This window comes from Acomys russatus, chromosome 14, assembly GCF_903995435.1.
Source record: "Acomys russatus chromosome 14, mAcoRus1.1, whole genome shotgun sequence".
NCBI lineage: Eukaryota > Metazoa > Chordata > Mammalia > Rodentia > Muridae > Acomys > Acomys russatus.
This window is the reverse complement of record NC_067150.1, coordinates 16923292-16946032: the sequence shown is the minus strand read 5'-3', so window position 1 is coordinate 16946032 and position 22741 is coordinate 16923292. Positions and strand designations below refer to the sequence as shown.

Genomic DNA, 22741 nt, shown 5'->3' with positions numbered 1-22741 from the left:
TCACTTTCAAAGGTGTCAAAGAAGACCATCACAGAAATCCACCACTGGAAAAAACACAGAAAGCAACCATTGTGGGGAGCCCAGTGCCACCTGCTGTGCCTACAATACAACTCCTAAGCCTAAAGCTTGGGGAACAGTGTGCAAGAGAAGGCGTCAACTGCAAGGACCAGAGCACCAAGATGTCTGTGGCTAGGTAGGCTACATATCACAGGGATGCTGATCCATGAAATCCCAACAGTATGGTTGCTAGACAAGACTGTCCAATGATTTCAACACGGAGAAGAGACCCTCACAAGGCCTGCCGCTCAATAAAGAGCTGCAGTCAAGCAATGGCGGTGGAGACAGGAGCAGGCTTTTCCAGGGACAAGCAATACTAAATGGGCTTAGCAGGCTGCATTCACGTACTTTTGTGTATTCATGTGTGCATGGGTGCATATGTGCATGTGTGTGCATGTGCGTGCACATGCACACACATGTAGTAATAATAACTAAAGGGAAAATAACTAAAGGTCATGGATTTGGGAAGTGGGAGAACATGAAAGTAGTTGGAGGATGAAAGGAAGAGCAAAACTGATATAATTACTCATGCATGAAATTCTCAAAAATATACAAAAGGATCAAGGAAATGGCTAGCAAGACATCAAAACCCTTTCACCTAAGGGCACCACTATGGCTACCAGGAGAAATATTTAGAAGTAAGGTGGCAATTTACATAATTTATGTTAATTAAACTACCATTTGCCATTGCTTGTGGAAGGGCAGAAATCACAAGACATAAACTTTAGAGTAAAGCCCACATTATTTAATTCCCTTCAAAAACTTCATTTTACATACATATATATCTTCCCCAATTATAACCTAAAATGACAAAGACTATAACTTCATTCATCCTGCAAACACTGACATCATCAAGGTGGAAAACGGAAGTGTGTCTCTGCGGCCTGCCACACCCTGTCTCCACCACCTTCCTGCTGAGGCCGGAGCGCTGACAGCAGGATGTAAGGACCCCCGTTTCAATGGCTGACTTTGAGGGCTTTCTCTAAGAATGTGTGAAGCTGAAGCATCACATGTTTGCCTTTAATATTCCTATGTTAATATATCATCTCAATTCCTTAAAGCCAGAGGAATAAAACCTTGGTAATATAGATCAAAAATGCATAAAGCCAGAGAAGCAAATGGGACAGGATTAAGATTGGCCCTGCTATTTTGGTTGGCTTTTGATGCTCCGTTTCTTTTATTATTCCTACTTGTTTTAACATTTCTTTTATGTGAAAATGGTCCATATTTTTTCTCATTAAGAAAATACTATTACCTGACCCTGAAAAGAGAACTTAAAGTAATGATTTTCACATGTCCAACATGAGCTGTTGGATTGGTGTTTTGTTTCTCCTTTTAATTTACAATAAAATTACACCCTTGTGAGTCCCAACATAAAATAACATTGAGTTACTCAAAAGTCAGGAACTGACAAGCATCAGCAGTGTCTGGGTCCTTAGGAGGCAGAGTGTCGCAGGCCATACTCCATTTGATGGCTAATTAACCCCAAGCATAAATTATATCATCTAAGCTGCAATTTGCTACATTTTTCCTAACAGTGGCAACTCATGTGCTACTTGGATTTCTTTTCAAAGAAGCAAGTGAAGCCACGTACATTGTAAGTTAACAATTGACCACTGTAAGCTTTAGCATTTTTCTCACAGCCTGAAACCACTAGGAAGTTCGTCTTCTTCACCGAGAGGCCAAAATACTTCAAGTCTAGATAGAGCTGTCCCTGGAACACACTAACCAAAACACTATCTTCAATAAGAGCAGCTTTCAGCAGACACCTACACAGAAGTCAACACAAGGGCCTCATATGCCAAAGAACAATTCATTACTCAAAGTCTTCAACTAACCCTGGGAGCAAATGAACTCACATTCACAAAAAATAATCCATATACAACATAAGACAAATTGTATAAAGAACATTAAAATTATACAATGAAGACACCAAATGGGATACCTTGAGACTTTACATCTTTGATGATTTTCTGAAGTTCTTTCAACTCTACATCAAGTTCATCGTAGTTGAGCTCTCTTGATTCAACTTTAGGAGCTTGGAACAGAGAAGGGTCTGTCCCCAGATATGAGCACTGCAGATGGCCATCGTCGCTGAGCGTCACTATCACTCCCTTCAAGTCACTGTAAGGTGCAAGAGAACATGGGTTACATTTTCAGTCTTGAAAAATGACATTTGTACTCAGTTCAGCTTAACACACCATTTTTAAAAAGCATAAAAATAGGTTTATTTCAAAGACTCAACTATAATGTTTCAAACATCATCTACGTATATAGATGTACAACACACTGTTAAGATGTATTACAGGAAGGGAATAAATATTAAAATATGTTATATTGGCCATCATAGGCATCTAATTACATAGTAATTCTGTTCTCAAATACTGATCTTAATCTGCAGTGCAGGTGCCACTTGTTGATGTCCTCTCCAGCATGTAGATTCCACTTGCAAGAATGGAGCCAGAGATGAGACTAGACTTCTATCTGGAGACAAGAAATGAGGTATGACCCCAAGGCCAGGACAGCCATGGTGTGACCCCCAAGGCCAGGATAGCCATGGTGTAACCCCAAGGCCAGGACAGCCATGGTGTGACCCCAAGGCCAGGATAGCCATGGTGTGAACCCAAAGCCAGGACAGCCATGGTGTGATCCCAAGGCCTGGGCAGCCATGGTGTGATCCCAAGGCCTAGATAGCAGCTATAGTGTGACCCCAAGGCCAGGACAGCCAAGATGTGACCCTAAGGCCAGGACAGCCATGGTGTGACCCCAAGGCCAGGACAGCCATGGTGTGACCCCAAGGCCTGGACAGCCATGGTATGACCCCAAGGCCAGGATAGCCATGGTGTGAACCCAAGGCCAGGACAGCCATGCTATGAACCCAAGGCCAGGATAGCCATGGTGTGACCCAAGGCCAGGATAGCCATGGTGTGACACCAAGGCCTAGACAGCCAAAGTGTGACACCAAGGCCAGGATAGCCATGGTGTGACCCCAAGGCCAGGACAGCCATGGTATGAACCCAAGGCCAGGATAGTCATGGTATGACCCCAAGGCTTTGGACAGCCATGGTGTGACCCCCAAGGCCAGGATAGCCATGGTGTGACCCCAAGGCTTAGACAGCCATGGTGTGATCCCAAGGCCAGGATAGCCATGGTGTGACCGCAAGGTCTGCACAGCCATGGTGTGACCCCAAGGTCTAGATAGCCATGGTGTGTGACCCCAAGGCCTGGACAGCCATAGTGTGTGACCCCAAGACCTGGACAGCTATGGTGTGTGACCCCAACGCCAGAATAGCCATGGTATGATCCCAAGGCCAGGAAAGCCATGGTGTGACCCCAAGGCCTGGAGAGCCATGGTATGACCACAAGGCCAGGACAGCCATGGTGTGACCCCAAGGCCTGGACAGTCATGGTGTGACCCCAAGGCCAGGACAGTCATGGTGTGACCCCAATGCCTGGACAGTCATGGTATGACCCCAAGGCCTGGACAGCCATGGTGTGTGACCCCAATGCCTGGACAGTCATGGTATGACCCCAAGGCCTGGACAGCCATGGTGTGTGACCCCCAAGGCCTCAAAAATCATGGTGTGACCCCAAGGCCTGGACAGCCACGGTGTGATCCCAAGGCCTGGACAGCCATGGTGTGACCCCAAGGCCTGGACAGCCATGGTGTGACCCCAAGGCCTGGACAGCCATGGTGTGACCCCAAGGCTTGGACAGCCATGGAGTGACCTCGGTGCTGGAACAGTTAGAGCAAAGATGTTTGAAAACTGATAGAAGTCTGAAGACAGAGACATTCTCTCCTCTTTTCTTCCCTCTTCCTTCTCTGGATTCTTGGGACTAATTCTTTCCACACAGGACCCCTCAAAGTGTCCCTAACAAACACTCCTACCCAAGGAACTCTCTGGTTTGCTCTTTTCTTCTCTCCCTATTCCTAGACAGAGAGGGCCACTGTCCTGTGCACTCGATCTTTCTCCATCACTGCTTCGATTCATACCATTTCTTTTCCTCACTGTCTACCACAGTCTGAATGAATCCCCCAAACATGGGGCCTTAGAGAGGTCATTAGGACAGGAGTGCTTCACCCTCACAGACTAATAAAACTGATTATGACAGATCTTAGAGAAAAGGAGCTTCTGCTTCAATTGCCCTTCTTCCCTCCCACGCTCCATCCTTTCCTTCCCCCGACACCCTGGAAGGCTGAAGCAAAAAGGTGTATGTATCCCCTCGGTCTTGGACCCCCTGAGCCTCCACAAGCCCTCTCAGCCTCGGGAGTTCTGTGGGAGCAGCACTGAAGGGACAAGGACAGGGTTTAACCTCTTCCTTCTTTTAGGCTCCCTCAGCCCCGTGTCTCTCTAAAACTTACCTACAATATACACATTATGCTGAGTTTAATATGCAGTGCTTAGAAATTAAAGCAGCTGAAAGAAATTCTATATTTTCTTGTTCCTTGGCATTCATAGAAAAAATTCAACATTGTCCTAAATAATTTGGTGTTGATACACAAGTTCTTTCAGGCTTTGTTTACTTTCTACAATGGCCTTTGAGCCAAAAAAATATTTTGCCGTTGTTGTTGTTGTTGTTGTTGTTGTTGTTGTTGTTGTTGTTTTAAATGTCCATACATGTATGGGCTGTGTGTGGAGCATATTTCCCCCTGCTTGCTCCCTGCCCCCTCTCCTAATAATCCCCACTTGCCCCCCTATTTCACATCATAGATGCATACCTGATTTTATGTATCTATATAAAATCTACAAATGGTAAATAAGAAAAAAACATATATTTGCCTTTTGTATTGTGTAAATCATACTGTGTTGAAATGGATAAATCATATTACTTAATATGATTTCTCTTTCTCTTGCACTAGATCTCCTGCAAGTGACATGACTTCATTCTTCCAGGCTAGAAGTCCTATCTTACGTGGATACCATGTATACCATATTTGCCTCTCCATTCTTCTGTTGTTGAACATTTATATTGGCTCCATAACATAGTTGTTGTAAACAGTGCTGCAATAAACATTGCTTTGGGTGTCTCTGTACTGAACTGATTGGAGTCACTTGGATAAGTACAGGCCATATGGTAAATCTACCTTTTGTTTATTGAGAAGCCACTACACTGATACTCCTAGCAGTAGACTAGCTTACCTTCCTGCCAGCAGCACATGGGCTCCTTTCTATACCTTGCTAGCAGTTGTGCTTTCTTTCTTTTTTTTTTTTTTTCTTTTTTTTTCTTTTTTTTTTTTTTGTTTTGTTTTGTTTTGTTTGTGTGTGTGTGCTTTCTTTCTTAACAGCTAGCATTCTGACTAGGGTAAGACAGAATCTAAAGTCATTTTGATTTGCATTTCTTTGACAGCTAGTGAAGTTGAAATGCTTAGTGAGCAGTTACATTTCATCTTTTGGGAACTATCGGTTCCTTTGATTAGCCTCTTTGCTGATGTCATTACTTTCTTTTTGTTTAGTTTAAGTTCTTCCTATGGTTTGGACACTTGTCCTCTGTCAGACACGTAGCTGGGAAAGGTTTTTTCCTATCATGTCACTTACTCCTTCACTCGGTTGTTTTCTTTGACACACAGGAACTGATTTAATTTCATAAGAACCCACTTGTCAATTCTTCCTTACTGCTGAGTGACCTGTTCCTGTATTGTGAAGTGTTTTTTCTGCTGTTTCCCAAGTAGTTTGAGAATCTCTGGTCTTCCGTTAATAGCTTTGGTCCACCAGGAGTTGAGTTTTACACAGGGTGAGATACAGGAATGTATTTTCATTCTACACATGGATATACAAGTTTCACAATAACATGTCTGAAGAGGCACTCTTTTCGCCAATGGCCATTTTTAGCATCTGTCAAATTTTAAGTGGCTATAGCTGTGTGAGTTTGTATAAGGATTTCTATTCTATTCTGTTGATCTACATGTCTATCTTGTGCTACTACCAAGATAGATGAGGTGAGGATGATATGCATAAGTGTTTTTCATAAAAAAAAAAAAAAAAAAAAGAAAGAAAGAAAGAAAAGAAAAAGAAAAAGAAAAAAGAAAGCAAAACAACAAAAACAAGGCTTTTACTTCCATGGGGCCTGGGGGCAGCTGAGGTGGGACAGCAGAGTTGGGGGGAAAGAGGGTCCAAAGGCTTTTGCTCTGGGCCTATTGGGACTAAGAACTGGTTGCTTCTAGCTCTGTTCTTTAACTCTTAAACTTTCAGGCTACTTGGGGCTGCTGGTCATGGTGAGGAACTCTGGACTTCCTTAACTCTCCAATCAGGCTGATGCCTCTGGCTGCTGTGCTTTAACTCTTCAAATCTCGGGCTGGCAACCTCGCTATTCAGAAAATCTCTCTCTCTCTCTCTCTCTCTCTCTCTCTCTCTCTCTCTCTCTCTCTCTCTCTCTCTCTCTCTCTCTCTCTCTCTCATAAGCTCTCAGGCTGGTAACCTTGCTATTTGGGGCAGCTAAAAGAAAGAAAGAGAAAACCAGACATCCATACAAACATAGGGAGCCCCCACAGATCAGTCATAAACATACATAAAGGCAGAGATGATCAGACAGACACATATTTGGTGGGTAGTTAATCAACCAAAAACAACTTTATTTCTGTCTTGGGCTTTTACAATATCTATTTTAAAAACTTACCTCATTCAAAATTAGATACAATCATTACACAAAAAAGGATTACAGTAGGACTACTGGTTCTACATTCTTTCATTAGAACTATATCTAAATAAATACTTTTATTTAATATAACTTTAAAGTGGTTTTATCTATATGATCACTATGAGTTCAAAACAAAAGTTTTATCTCTTTCTTATTTTAAATGTATGTTATATATTCAAAGCAAGAGTTTTTATGTCAAGGTTTTTCTAAGAAACAGGTGTCTGTCTTGTCTTGTATAGATGACCAATTATTCCTTGTTTCTATAGTCATATTGTCTTTCTTAGTGTGGTATACGCCTGAGCTTATCCTTGAACTAAACCTAGAAAGACTGTATTTCCTTGATTATTAGTATGTTTCAATCTTGTTTTCCTTCTTGGTGTAATTAACATGGAGGTTCATAGAGCTCCTGACAGTTTTGGTTATTTTGCAGGAGGGTTTTTTTAATTGCCTGAGTCAATTCAGGAACCATTATCAGGAGTTATAAGATCATCTGTAGGAAATCTGCCCAACAGACTGTGCAGCCCCTATAGAGGAATAACATTATGCCGTAGGCAGTGAGGGTCTAGTCATGCTTACTGTGTGATCACAGGCACGTGGGGCAAGCATGGGAGGGCAGCACAGCAACAACAAGCAGTCTTGAGGCAAAATCTCTGGGGCTTTGCCTAAGCCTGGGATGCACCCATTCATCAGCCATGCATGAACAGGTGAGCTGCCTCCAGGAAGCTCCCTTGCTCGCTTTAGCCAGTGCAGCGTGCAATTGCTCCTAGCATTTTTGCCTGCATGCATGTCTGTGTACCACGTGCATCCCTGGTGACTTTGGGGACCAGGGGAGGAAGCTGACTCTCCTTGACCTGGAGTTACATGGCTTTAAACCACCATGTGGGTGCTGGGAATCAACCCGAGATCTTCTAGAAGAACAATCAGTGCTCTTCTTCACTGAGCCATCTCTCCAGTCCACTATGCTGTTTTTCTGTAGAATTTCATAAATGAGCCCTGTATTTACATCAGTTCTGCCCCCTCCATTTCCCACTGCAACTCTTCTCATGACTTCCCACTTCCTCTCAAATTCATGACATCTTGAATTATTATTGTTACACATGCACAATCTCTCTCTCTCTCTCTCTCTCTCTCTCTCTCTCTCTCTCTCTCTCACACACACACACACACACACACACACACACACATACAAACAAACATACCTATTGAGTCCTCTTAGTGTTATTCATCTGTACGTGTGTTTAGGACTGACCTCCTGGAGTTGGAGAACTTATCAGAGAGCTTGTCTCTTTAAGAGACTGACTCTCCCTCTCTCAGCAACCATTAGTTCCTGGTAGCTCTTCATCTAGGGGTGTGACCTTGTGACACTTCCTCTATTCGCTTTGGTGTATGGTCTTACTTGGGAAACTGCCCTTTGACATTTCATGGGTACAACTTCCCTGGTATGTCTACAAGACACTGTCTAGAGACAGGCATCCTGGTCCTCTGGCTCCTACAATTGTCTATACCCTCAGATATAGGGGCTGCATTGAAAAGGCATCCATCGGTAATCTATCTTCTTAAGTAATAGCTGTTAGACAGCGCTATTAATTGAGGAGGGCTCTAAACTCAGAAGAACTAACTTTAAAGCTCCCCCAACTCCATATCATTGTCAACATAAAAGTTGAACTCAGTTAAGAATAAATTATAGCACTGCTCAGATTTTTCTACAAAGTGATCCCTAGAACCACTTTCCTACTTACTAAACTGCAACACTGCACCTACATGTGTGGGCACATGCCTATAATTCCAGAAATCAAAAAACTGAGGCAAGAGAATTTTGAGTTCCGTATCAATCTGGCCCACATAGTAAGACTACTTCAAGAAGAAAAACCCACAAAAGAAAAAAGGAAAGAAAGAAAACATAGGAAGAAACAAACAAACAAAAGAAAAGGGAAAAAACCACAAACACAATCTCCGACCTTCTGATATGCACTGAACCTTCTTGGGGGCAGGCACAGTGAGTGCCACAGACCTGTGATGTGCTTCAAGGAAGCAAGAGCTGCACAGGTGTTCCTAGAGAGCAGAACTGAGACTTGGGCTGCTTGAGCTCTCACACTGACTGCTGCTGCAGAGCTGGGTCAACCTGGAGAGGTCCTCCCAAAGTTCCTCATCTCCAAACCAAGAAGATGAGAAATGATAATCCTCAGAAACCAATTACATGAGTTGATTCTTTCATCTACCTCACAAAATGAAGTGCTCTTAGTGCCTATGGCACTGCACCTTTCATGTGGGCAACTGAAGCCACCTAGTGGTTGACAAAAGCCTAACTTACAGCCTCAAAAATCCCATCTCTAAAGAGAAAAGCCTCATTCTGCTCTGAGCTCTCCTTAACTCCCAGCCCCTTCAGGTCCAGGACCCTGAGGCCTCAAGAAATCCCTGGTGTTGAAAGGCCTGTCTTCTGCTTGACTTCCCATGACCCTGGATTCAAACAGGCATTCCCAGCTCACCAAGTAGCACCAAATGTTCACCTCAGTCCTAAACACACACACACACACACACACACACACACACACACACACACACACACACTCAGCAGAAAGAACTAAAGTTACCTTCCCCATAAGCAGCAGCAGAAAACAGAATTCCTGGTTTGGATAACTCACAGGAGGACTCACATAAAATAAAACAAACAAATAAAAGGAGGGGAAAAAAAGAAACCAGAAGACACACAAGCACCAACAAATGCTCAAAACACAACAAAGAAATTCAAAAAACGTGAGTCAGCAACCCAGCATGTCACCCTACAAGCTTGGGACTTCCCAATAATGGAGACCAAACACCAAGACGTTGGCGGTGACTGGGTCCTGCATTAAGATAATCAGTGACCAGACAGACTCAATGAGCAGATAAACAAAGCAAAAAAATCAATTCAGGACATAGAGATGAAAATCATCAAAGTGGGCAAAATGATCATTAACTTGGAGGATAAATTTTAAAATATGAACAAAATTTCCAGAAAGAAGTTGAGATGCTGAAAAAGAATCAAATTATAAAAATAAAAGAATCAATCAAATAAACAATAGAAAGCATAAAACTCCACACAGGAGCAAGCTGAAGGATGATTCAAAGAGAGAGATTACATGGTTTAACAATCACAACCAAATTATTCAACAACACTGAGATTTTTTTATTCAAGAGATCAAACCTAAGAATCAGGGGTGGGGTCGTATAAAATCTAAAGGCATAGAAAATGAATTTAATAAAATTAAAGAAGAAAATATAACAAACTTAAAGATAGGCATCAAAACACAAAAGGTAAGCCAGGCATGGTGGCACATGCCTGTAATCCCAGCACTCCAGAAGGGCAAAAGCAAGCAGATCTCTGTGAGTTCGAGGCCAGCCTGGTCTACAAAGCATGTCCAGGACAGCTAAGGCTACACGTAGAAACCCTGTGTCTAAAACACACACACACACACACACACACACACACACACACACACACACACACACGGTAATGAGCCAAATAGCTATGCTCTAGAAAATAATCTATTTACAATATATGTCAAAATACAAAGCAAAGAAACAATACCAAAGCTTTAAGGAAAAAACATCAGTTCACATACAAAGGCAGAAACAACACAATAATCTCAGCTCTTCTATCAGTACCCTAAAATCCAGGAAGAAGAGCATGACATCTTCCAAGTGCTGAAAGTTAGTAGCCATCAAGCAAGGTAAGTATACTCAGCAAAGTTATTCATTGAAATGGAGGGAAAATATCATTCATCACCTTGGACAAAAATTAGTTCAAACAGATCAAAAATCTAAGTGTGACACTTGGAGAACTGTGACCTAAGTGTGACACCTGGAGCACTGTGACCTAAGTGTGACAACCATGCTTATTGCTGTACTATTACTACCATTTTTGTATGACTTATCTATGAAGTATGGGGCATATGTGTGCCATGAAAGCATGTGAAGGTCAGAGGATCGCTTTATGGAGTGATTTTTCTCCTTCACATAGGTTCTGGGGCTTGAACTAGGGAAATCAGGCCCACAGACAAGTGCTTTATCACTGAGACACCTGACCTATCCCGTCTTTTTCTAACAAACTTACTGCTTTATGAAAATAGGTCTGACATAGAGAAAAACCACTGACATAATTTTTTAAAAGTATGTGTCAAGGAGTTACTTTTTCAATTTCTTAGAGGCAATTATTCTCTGTTGTCCCTTTCTGCATAACCACCTCATCTTGCTGTAGTCTGATGCCCACAGCTCACACTGATACAAGTGTTGCGCCAGGAGGAAGCAAATCTAGAATCTAAATTCCCTACAGTGTTTTCCCTCGCCTTTCCAGGCTGCCTTCCAAGAAGGAAAACCTTTGATGATCTTTAAGGTGCCATGTGGGGCTCAGTAGGTGGCTCACAGTTATTATTGCTACCCACCATTACTCTTAATAACCAAGACTGTGGGTCATCAAAGGGAGGGAGGGAGTAACAAGAATGCCCGGGAAATGTACAAGCAAAATGGAGGAGCCAAGGCCAGCTTCCAAAGACATCACAGTAGCACAGGCCCTACAGAAATAAGTAGTCACAAAAATTCAGAAATTATAGGGTTATAAACGAATCTGAACAAAATTCCTTTGTAGTAAGGGTATTTCTTTGCATTAGGACTGAACACAAACCTGTTCTTTCATTATATTTACTAGAAAGTCTATGTAAGGCAATTAAATCAGACTAATGTATATTTGCAGACTAAACACGAAACTGCCAACTAGAAAAAAGAAAGCAATGTAACTCTTAGAAGTGGCTATTTTGTACTCTGGACCAAAAGGTGTTTATAAGGGTTTGACTCATTACAACTTCTTTCACTATGGTGAAATCAGTTAGTATCTCCTACGCTCAGATATCACTCTAGAGTCTAAAGATTTACAAGCTGTTCTGTGTACTCCTATCAAAGAATTGAAGGAGTAGTGCGTGGTACAGACATGTTGTCAAGGGAGACTATGGAAACACAAGAGAAGAACATCAAAATCCAACAGTGAGGGAGAGAATCCATCCTACAGGCGGTGACACAGAGGACAAGGGAAGGAGGGAGTGTGGCACCATAACAGAGATTTCCATGAAACACACATGCGCGCGCGCACACACACACACACACACACACACACACAGACACACACGAGAGTGTGGCATAGTTTTTTTACTAAGAGCCAGAACCCATCATTCAATGAGTATCTACTGAGTAACAAAGATGTGGCAGGCACAGTTCCAGAGTGAGGACATCAGTGAAGGAAAGATGTTCTGGCTTCCAGGAGCTCAGACTCTGAGGAAGGTAGGAAGGCAATAAATGAAACAAATCTATAGTGCCTTCAATGGTAACAGATGCTGCTAAGAGAAGTTATGCAGGTAAATCGTGAGCCAAACTGGGTCAAGTGTGAAGCATACGCTATAATCTTACCGTGGAGGCTACGTTAGACAGGCCGCAAGTTCCAAGACCTACCTGATGTTCACAGGCTGTGAATCTACAACTAAACAATGCAGTCAAACGATACAAGAGAACAGACACACAATGCACTGGAGTCAGGTTGAGAGCTACTGTAAAGGAGTACAGTGGCCAGGTACAGGCATTGCAAGCAGCTAACAGTGCCTTTCTCTCTAATGGGACGAGATGGAAACTAGCCAGTGATTTGAAGAAGGAGGAGGGGGAGGAGGAAGAGGAGAACAAGAACAAGAAGAAAAATAAGAATAAAAACAACAAGAACAAGGAGAAGGAGAAGAAGCTTAGGGGATCTAATGCCTCTGGCCTCCATGGCTTCTGCATTCACACACACACACACACACACACACACACACACACACACACACACACACACTTAAAAAAATAAATAAAGTATATCTTTACAAAACACCATATGTGAAGTAACATAATTACTGAACAAAGTGAAACAACACTTAAAAGGTTCATAATTGAATTGAAGAATTGAAGAAAGGTTTCATGAGAGTGTGGAAATTAAATCAGAGTAAAAGAGACGAACAGACAGAAGAAAAGCACTTCAGTCAGAGAGGCATCAGAAAGGAAGTTTATGTGAACACAAATGTCACTGTAAATGAAATAATGTTAAGACACTAGCAAGAAACTTCTTTTTGTATAAGAGTTAACTCAACAAAAATGCAAATGTGAATGGATTACATTATTCTTTTTTCAAAATTAAAGCATTTTTATTTAATATGTCACATGGGAAAATGTATGTCTTACAATTTTTACTATGTTCTATTGAATAAAAAAGAATGCCAGAAAAAAAATGGCCAACAAAGTGTTAATACATGAACTTTTTTAGAAAAGAAGTCGGAAGAGCTTTCACACAGAAGCACAGGGCTGGACTCGGCAGATCATGTGTGCTGGGAGCACGGTACCACAGTTAGGTAGCTGCTCACAAACACTGTCCTCTTTAAAACGCACATCTGATCACATCACTCCCTGGATTAGGACCCTGCAATGATTTCCCATCTTGCTGCATGCTGATCTCACCAGGCTCCATTAGTGACCTCCCACACCTAACGCCCTGTCTCCGCCATCGACCTCCACAGCCTCCATCACTGTGGCCCACTCCTAGGTCTGTGAGATGGTCACTCTATGTTCCCTGGATACCTAGTGTCTTCCTTCTCTCCTCTTCAAAGGGATCAATACTCGGTTCAAGTAAACTCACACGAATACATTTCAAATGCCAAAACTGTTACCCTGATCTCATACTCCAGGTTTGGTCGCCCATTAAGACATTCCCAAAGCACCTAGGATTGTTCTATCATAGCATGCTTACTGTTACAGAAGAGTCGTGACATTTTGTATTTAATCTCAGTCTCCTCCCCTACAGGTTCCATGAATTCAGTGACCATAACTGCTTGCCTCATAAATACTCAGAATCTAGCACAACATCTAACGTTGAAGCAACTAAACATGAACTTGCAAAATTAGTTGAACAAACACAGATTAGTCCTTGTTATGAGGGCTTCCCGTGTATGACAGCCTGCCTGACCTCCATCCACCCGATGCCAATAACAGCATCCCACCCCGCTGAAGTCATGGCAACCAAAAACTTTCTTCAAACCCTGGGCAACATCCCTCAGAGATTGGGGCAAAGTCATTCCTATTTGAGAATCACAGAGCTAGCTAGCATAATAGTACAGCCTAGTTTGACTAATGCCTCTTGTGTGGGTAACACTGTTACCAGAGCCACCTTTCCCTCTCAGGCACATCTCAGCAAGGATGGGAGATGAATTAGATCATCCTCCTACCTATGGCCATGTGGATGTGTCTTTATGGGTTCTCTGATAGAAAATCTAGATATGAATGCGGAGGGCAGTCTACTGCTGCATCCACTCAGCAGAATACAAGTAGGACTTTCACCAGTAGGACCTGGGACCTCCTCAACCATGGATCTTGGCCATATTTGCGGGATCAGGCATATGTTTCCATCTCTGGAGCAGGAAGTAGGTCTTAAATCGAATCAGAAGGCAGTTGTTTACCCCCATAACATCTGTGGCACTGCTGCGCCAATGAGGATATGTTGCCATGTTGGTCATTACTGTAATGTACAGGACTCACAGCTGGGTAAGACAGTTAGTGACTTTTTTCCTCAGCAGCCAACATAACAACACTTCCAGTACAGTGAGAGCTTGTCAGCAGAAGGAGGCTTTGCAATTTCTCCATCTCCTGTGACCAAGGCATGTGGTATTTTCAGCAATAGGGTCTTACTATTAATTTCTTGTAGACAAGGGAGAACCGTAGCAATGGCCTGTATTGTTTTAGAGTCTCTAGAACGCCCCTAAGCAACATGAAGTGAGGTATTCTACACCTACAAATGGGATTTTTGTTTCAAAAAATATGGCTTGTTGAAGAAGTCTTGTCTCTTAGACAATGGTAACTTCAATCAATATATTGATAGATAGATAGATAGATAGATAGATAGATAGATAGATAGATAGATAATTGGTAGATAGATAATTTAGTAAGTTTGTATAACAATTGGTTCCCATATAGCTTTTTCAAATATCATTAGTATTTATTCCTTTCCTACCACTCCTCTGCCCTAACCAGAAAGTTTCTTTGTGCTGTAGACAGTGGTTAAGACAGAAACCCACAAGTGGTCAAAGTACATAAAATAAGTGTCAATGGAGTATTAAATTAGAATTGGATGTCTGTAACACATACATACATACATACATACATACATACATACATACATACATACATACACACTCAAGGTTCAAGGGTAAAAAGATTTTTAAGATCCAGAGGCTGAGAAAGCTTAGTGAAACATCCATTTCTGGACGTGACAGAAGCAGGCACACTACTCATAAATTCATAGCAGCTGTGGTTGCTGAACAGATCAAGCCAGCCCACATTTTGGCATGTGGTGGGGAGGCCTCTGGACAGTTAGCAAGCTTCTGAGTGGGGAGTATGGGTTTTCTTCAAGAGTGTGGACCCCAGAAAGTTGATCGCACTCCAGTGGATGGCCCCACACCCATTAGTATATGGGCAGCAAAACTTAGACTTGGAAGGTGGATAGAAATTAAGGAGTAGGTAGAAAGGTAGAGAGTGGATCTAGGAGGCGTTTGTAGATTAGAGAGAGGGCTAAATATGATCAGAGTACATTGTATTAAATTCTCAAAGAATTATTTAAAATATACTTTTTAAAAGTTCTAAGCCAACTGTGTAGTGCACACCTTTAATCCCAGCATTTGAGAGGGAGAGGCAGGTAGATCTCTATGGGTTCGAGGCCAGCCTGGTCTAAATAGTGAGTTCCAAGACAGCCAGAGCTACATAGTGAGACCCTGTCTCAAGAAAAAAAGAAGAGGAAGAAGAAGGATGAGGAAGAGGAAGAAGAAGAAGAAGAGGAGGAGGAGGAGGAAGAAATTACATCATGGGCTCCATTCTTAGCAAAACCAGTGAATTAACAATAGACAGAAGGAAGACAACACACAGAGTGAGTGATAGCACATGGTTGTCAGTGGAATCTGGAAAAAGAGTGACATGAAAAAGTCAAAGAAGATTCCTAGGTTTTAGGCTGAGAATGCTAAGTATGAATCCATTCCCAGGGGGAAAGTTGGTTTCCACAGTATGAGTGAAGAGATGAAGACAACAGCTGGCGATGCCCACCAGACATGTGTTGGACTCTGCTGCTAAGGTTGAAGTCTGGCATCACTATAGCTCCTGAGCTCTGTGCCAAAATGACAGTCTCCATTCCTCAGCTGGCTTCCTACTTCTCTGCCTGATCTGGGGAAGCCCTAAATCCTCTAAGGAGTGTCACATAGCCCTCAGGGAGACTACAGCCCAACCCTTTCCCAATAAGAAACCTGCTTGGTGTGCACCTTGGAATTCATGGAAATACTCTCCACGCAAATGAGATGTCTTGGTACACTGGCTTTTCCCATACCTCTAACCTTACCTGGAGTTCTTCCCCCACCCCTCATTCCCATAGGATAATTAAGCACTGTGTTTCCCTTCTTATGATAGGACTGTGCTGCTTCATGTAAAGGAAGTATCCCTGGCACTCCTAGCCCCAGTGAGTCAAACACATTCACCCCCAAAATCCCTCCCACTGCCCAAGGTGTATAGCGTCCCTGATTCACAAAATAAATGCTCTCTCACTCCACTCCTCCACCATGACCATCAGAGACATGTCATTTATGCTGGAGAAGGAAGGGCTCCCCTCCTCCCTGAAGGATTTGCCGCTGGACCCCCAGGCTTGCCTGTTATGCCCACTCAGCCAGCTTCCACTAGAATGTCACAAAGACTTTCCCACAGGCCACTCTGATGGAGGCGTTTTCCCAGTTGAAGTTCCATCTGCCCCGACAACCCTGGCTTATATAAGGTTGGCCAAAAACTCTAACCAAGACAGACACCATGTCAATTTCTCTATTCCTGTCTGAGTTTCCTCACTTGAAAAGTGAAGCACCTAAGCCAATGAACTAATGTACCTTTTAGCAGCTAGAAGAATCTAGCTCAAAACTGTTGATTTTAAGTTAGTTTAGGTTAGCAGTTCTCAATTCTAGCAATGTATCTGAGAAAACACAAAACTGCTGTTCCTGCAGGCCCTTTGTTCATGACATTTAAAGAACGTCACACTCCAGGGCTGGTGAGAACTAGGGTTCTCAATGGTTCTCAATCTTCTTAACAGTGTGACACTAATACAGTTCCTCATTTTGTGGTAACCCCCAAACCATAAAATTATTTTAATTGCTTCTTCATAACTGTAATTTTGCTACTGTTATGAACTGTACTGTAAGTGTCTGTGTTTTCCAATGGTGTTGGGAAATCCCTATGAAAGGGTCATTCAACCCCCAAAGGGCTGCTTTCCTATAGCTCTATACTCATAAAATGTCAGATAGCAAACTGTTAGCATCTAACCTTACGATAAATCTTAGAAATACTAATTCTTAAATACAATCCAGCTAAAATGGTGTTTAAAACTCCCCTATGTTTATACTTGGTCTACTTTACTATTGCCTGAAAGTTTAGGCTAATCACTAAAAATTAAAAAGTAAATCTTCAAATTTGAGTTCGCAGTTCATTTTGATAACAGTTATTAATTCTACTCCATCGTCTCTCAGAAGAGCAGAGAAGGCTCTGATGAGCTGCATCTTCCACACTGGGTCCTTGCTAACTTCATTCCATAGTTTTGGGAGGACACTGCTGTCTTCTAACTAGAAGGGCTCTTGAAGGGATACAGTCACCCAGATGCCCAAGGTCCTGAGAACACAAACCAGTACCTTGGCTACATATCTTTCACCAGACAGGAGATGATATGTATGCACTCGGGCGGCCTCAGTCCTACCTGCTTATACAGACACTCTCAGGGTCGTAGGCCACTTGGTTCACTTGGCTTTTGACTTGCCACTCACTAAATGAGGTCATGTTATAGGCCTGCTAACGATACTTTGCAATTGTTTTAGATCTTGAATTTTGGATATTATAAAATAAAATTTTCACAACAAATTGAATGAGATGAGTCCTTCTGTTGTCACACAAGTCTTTGTTTACTAGGCTTCTATAAAACTTACTAATTTATAACCACACTCAGCAATAAGTAAGTCATCCAAATGCATTGGAACATAACCCAAGTTGGTAACGTTTTTTGTTATTGGATACTCTCAATGTCTCTCTGACTTTAAAATTAAGAAATTTCTATAAAACAAATATGTGCTAAAGCAAAGACTGTAGTAAGGGGGACAATTTTTAGAACATGTTTGATTACTAATATGGGTTATTTTAAATTCTACATTATTTATGACAAGCCATGAATATAAAAATACACACACACATACACACACACAAACACACACACATACACACTATGTGCCTTTCTAGGCAAGGAATGAAAATGGCTTTCTTTGTGGTTGCTAATTGCATCTGCTACTACTATTACGAAGGCTGTTAAGTGCCCTGTGAGTTCAAAAGACTTCAAAACACTGCACTGCTTCTTATCCAATAAAGATATACTATCAGAAGAATAAAAATCTTAATTTTGTTACTGCATGCCCACAGTTGGGTGACACAGTAAAAGCGAAGACATGCTATGAGGTGAGAACTAATGGGCACTCACAGCACTTACTGGTGATGAAGTCTGCACAGCCCCCTCCCCGTTCCATGGCTTTTGAACTCCTCAGGCATTGTGCACAGGGCGTGTTCCTACAAATTTCATTTCAGCCAATGGATTGCTTATAAAATCTGCTATCTCAATTGCCTGCCAAAGTATCTTCTTGTATACTTCTTCTATGATACATCATGCCAGATGAAGATAGAATTTGAGGGAATTTTTCAATGCGTAAAATGTGAAACAAATTACTCTGGTATCTAAAAGAATCTGACTGTGAGAGTGGCCCCCACGCACATGTGGGAACCCTTTCAAAGCTATCTCATACTGGAGTCTAGGCAATAACAGAGGCACATGCTTTTTGTACGTCTACTCTTACAAAACAAATTTTTCACAACATAACCTCTCAAGAAATGAAAATGCTTGAGATACTTTCCACCCTGCAATATAACCTAATAGTTCAAATATCTGGCTGACAGGATTCGGTACACAAACCTTCTCAGATTAGAATCAAAAGAAAAGCAGCTCTTCACTTTAACTCTAAGATATTCAAAGACTGCATTTTTAAAAAAGAGACATATTTTAAAGTTACAAAAGCTCTGCTTCTTTTCACCCATGTTTTTGTTTTGGATAATAGTAATACTATAAAGACTTCAGCAATAATAATATAAAATGAATTCAGTGTGGAATGAAAAATACTTCCGTAGTATAATGCCTTAACTACAAATTTATTACATAAAATAACATGTCTTCTTCTTGTTGTTGTTTTTTGAGACAGGGTTTCTCTGTGTAGCCTTGGCTGTCCTGGACTCACTTTGTAGACCAGGATGGTCTTGAACCCACAGTGATCTGCCTGCCTCTGCCTCCCCAAGTGCTGGGATTAAAGTTGTGCACCACCTCACCAAGATATAACTTGTCTTTTTAAATCACAATCTTCTAACATTTTCAAAATTCTTCACTTTGAATAATGCTTCAAATTTTGTTTGCTTTTCATCAAAAAGTATTTGTCAACCTGGCACTTACAACCCCAGCACTCAAGGGCTGATGCCGTTGGATCACAGATTAGAGGCTGGCCATCTTGAGTGAGACCCTGCATATTAGTTTCTTTTCTACTGCTGTGATAGCACAAAGTGACGAAGGCAAGGAACAGAAGAGAGGGTTTATTTGAGCTTATAGTTCCTGAGGGATCAAAGTCCACCAAGGTGAAGACAGCAAAGCACAGAAGGGAGCAGCAGACATGGCGGCAGAAACAGGAAGCTGAAAGCTCACATTCTCGTGTGGAAACATGTAGCAAAGACTTAGAAAAACTATAAATACTCAAAGTCTGTCCCCAGTGACATACTTCTCTGGCCATGCCTCCTAAACTTTTTCCAAACAGCTCCACCAAATGGGCACCAAGTATGCAAATACCTGAGCCTATGGAGCACCTTCTCATTCAAACAACGACACCCTGTCTCCAAAATACAATGGAGGAGGAGTAGAGGGTGCACAATTAATCATGAAATTACAAAGGAAAAGGAGCAAGTCTATATTACACTTCACTAATCTATAATGGGCAAGGATTTCTTTTCATATGTTGAGGATAAACAAGGGCAGTCCCATATAAAGGAAAAGACTTTTTGTTATATTTTCCTTGGCTTTTCTGCCTGGCTTCATAATTACTCTTATCCTGTTAAGAACCTATGGGTCTCTGTCATGGGAGCACTGGAGAGGATGAGCAGGCATGAACTCAGATCAGCTTGGGTGGCACATCAGTGTTAATAAGGAATGTGGAAACCTACCTTACGGAGGAACCAGGGAGCAGAGCAACGGCCCAGCTGATGAAAGTGCCTTGCAAACTTCATAAGCAGAGTTCTATTTCCAAAACCCACAGCAGAAAGAGAACCAACTCCCAAAAGGGTCCTCTGACTTCCACACACATGCACACACACAAATAGGTTTAATTTAAAAAGAGTAGCCATATGTTCTTTAAACAGTTATTTAATGGTCCAGTCTTTTTTAACTCTCTTTTTTAAAGTATTACAGAAATAATACCTAAATAAAACCTGTAGAAATAATAAATAAAATCTTCAGCCTATTCTAATAAAAATGGTGAAAATCAAACTTTAAAAAAAATGAAGAGGCAGGCAAGATGGATCAGCATATAAAGGTGCTTTTGACAACCCTGATATAACCTGAGCTAAATCCCCAAAACCTACATGATATAAAAAAAAGAATCATCTCCTCCAAGTAGTCCTCTAACCTCCAAACATGTCAATGCCCATGCACACACACACACCAAACTGAAATAATTGTTCTTAACTTAAAGCACCTAGAAAAGAAATTGTATAACTTCTTAAAATATACTTACAATAGAACAGCCAACTTCTCAGTGGTATCTACGGAAGCCAGATGACCAGCAGATTGTGTTAAGTGCTAATGGACTATGACTGCTGACCTGGAATTCTATACCCAGCAAAAGTATCCTTCCAAAGTAGGCGAAAGATAAACAAGTCCTCTAAGAGAAAAGCTGAGAGCTTTACTTGACAGTGTACCATGTTAAAAAGAAACAATTAAGGCTAGAACAACTTAAGAACACAATCTCAAGGGGTCTGGAGAGATGGCTCAGCAGTTAGGAGTACACAGATTCAATTCCCAGCACCTACATGGCAGCTCACAGTTATCTGTAACTCCACTTCCAGGGGATCTGACACTCACAAATAAAATAAAGTTAAATAATATTTTAAGACATAATCTTAAAATAAAAAAGGAACAAAGAGGGCAAGGGTATATAGCTAAGTAGTAAAACTCCTGGCTAGTATGTATGAGGCCCTAGGTTGGGTGTGAGAGAGGCTTAAAGAAAGGAAGAGAGCTAATAAGAATGGTAAAGTGTGAATATACCTGTGTTAGTAAACTTTCAAAATGTGTCACTATTTTGTAAATCACTATTAAATTTACCAAAAAGGGATAGTATTAGTAATGTTATTCATACTTTTGTCGTAGTTGTTATGGTTTGGTTTGGTTTTTGAGAAAGGGTTTCTCTGTGTAGCCTTGGCTGTCCTAGACTTACTTTGTAGACCAGGCTAGCCTCAAACTCACAATGATCCACCTGCCTCTGCTTCCCAGAGTAATGAGATTACAGGCATGCGCCACCACACCCAGTTTATCCATACTTATTTTAAACAAGGGGATGGGAGAGCTGGGCGTGGTGGTGCACACCTTTAATCCCAGCACTTGGGAGGCAGAGGCAGGCAGATTGCTGTGAGTTTGAGGCCAGCCTGGTCTATAAGGCTACACAGAGAAACCCTGTCTTAGGAAGGAAAAAAAACCAACAACAACAAGGGGATGGGAAAAAGAAAAGTATGTCCAGAGTTAATCTGTCCCAAGTCCTAAAGGTAACTCTGGTGGCAACTATAAAGAAAGAGTCTTACCTATATCCTCTTTACCATAACTATAGGCATTTTTGTTGATACTGAGAAACTATTTTCCCAGTAAGGCATCTATGAACTGGATATGTTCTGTTTTCCTTGCAAACCTTCCATCTGTTTCCAATTAAATCCAGGCAAGAAGAAACTGACCACTGTATCCAAGGATCCCTCTGCCTCCTGCTTCCAGGTGAACTGGCCAAACAGGATGGCTGGCAGGAGACTGGAGAGTGGAGGAAGTGTGGTTCCAGGCATTCACTGTCCCAGCCCCTCCCCATCATCAGCAAGGCTCACAGACAGCCCCGCCTAGGACAAGAGCTCCTGCCAGGCAGCTCTCTGCTGTAGTTGCAGCCACTCTGCGAGGATCAAATAAGAAAGCCTATTTCATGGTCCTTTGTGTGCAGAAATAATGAGCTTCCTTGGAGTCAGCATCAAGATGCATCTCCTCTTGTGTTTCTTATCCTTGTACACAGAGTCTCAGCTACCCTGTTTGAATGGCTCGTCTTTAGTCTCCATGACAATTTATGACATGAAAGGTAATAAAAATAGACTAGAAACCAATAGCCCAGATGCTAAAGACTGACTTAAAAAAAAAAAAAAAGCTTCCTAGCGCACCTCAGACTTTCTTAGGTCATCTATAAAAATAATTAGGAACAATGCCTACTTCAAAATGTGCCATTTAGTGTGAACTGAACCTAATGCACATATATTGACATAAAGTTATAGATGCTTATGTGGTAGTTTATGTTTTGATCTACACATTCAGTATATAGTAAGAACCAGGTAACTACCGTATCCATCACCCCAGCCATCTAGCATCTGTGTAAGGCCTCAAGCCTCCTGGCTGTTCTGATGCAACCACAGTCACCCTACTGTGCTATGCAGAATACAAGCCACTGTTCCTCCTGACCATGGTGTTGTTTGAGACAACAGGCTCAAGCTAGCTACTCACACAAGGCAAAGGCTAAATAAATATTAAATTACCATGACTGTTGATTGTTCCTATTTACTTCAAAGGTAGAATACATGATTGGCCACATAACCCTTGTCAACATATTTAAAGATTTTTTAC

At 41.7% G+C, this 22741-nt stretch overlaps 2 protein-coding genes across 6 annotated transcripts in view; both read right to left on the bottom strand.

Annotated features, from left to right (window-relative positions):
• The window catches only part of Prkcsh (protein kinase C substrate 80K-H), an 827425-nt gene that overhangs the window by 255417 nt on the left and 549267 nt on the right, over nucleotides 1–22741 (bottom strand). The window lies entirely within an intron of this gene.
• The window catches only part of Bbs9 (Bardet-Biedl syndrome 9), a 388213-nt gene that overhangs the window by 239905 nt on the left and 125567 nt on the right, over nucleotides 1–22741 (bottom strand). For all 4 annotated transcript variants that reach the window (XM_051156063.1, XM_051156062.1, XM_051156064.1 and 1 more), the window contains one exon: nucleotides 2003–2181. In XM_051156063.1, the coding sequence (XP_051012020.1) occupies nucleotides 2003–2181 (179 nt within the window). The remainder of the gene's footprint in view (nucleotides 1–2002; nucleotides 2182–22741) is intronic.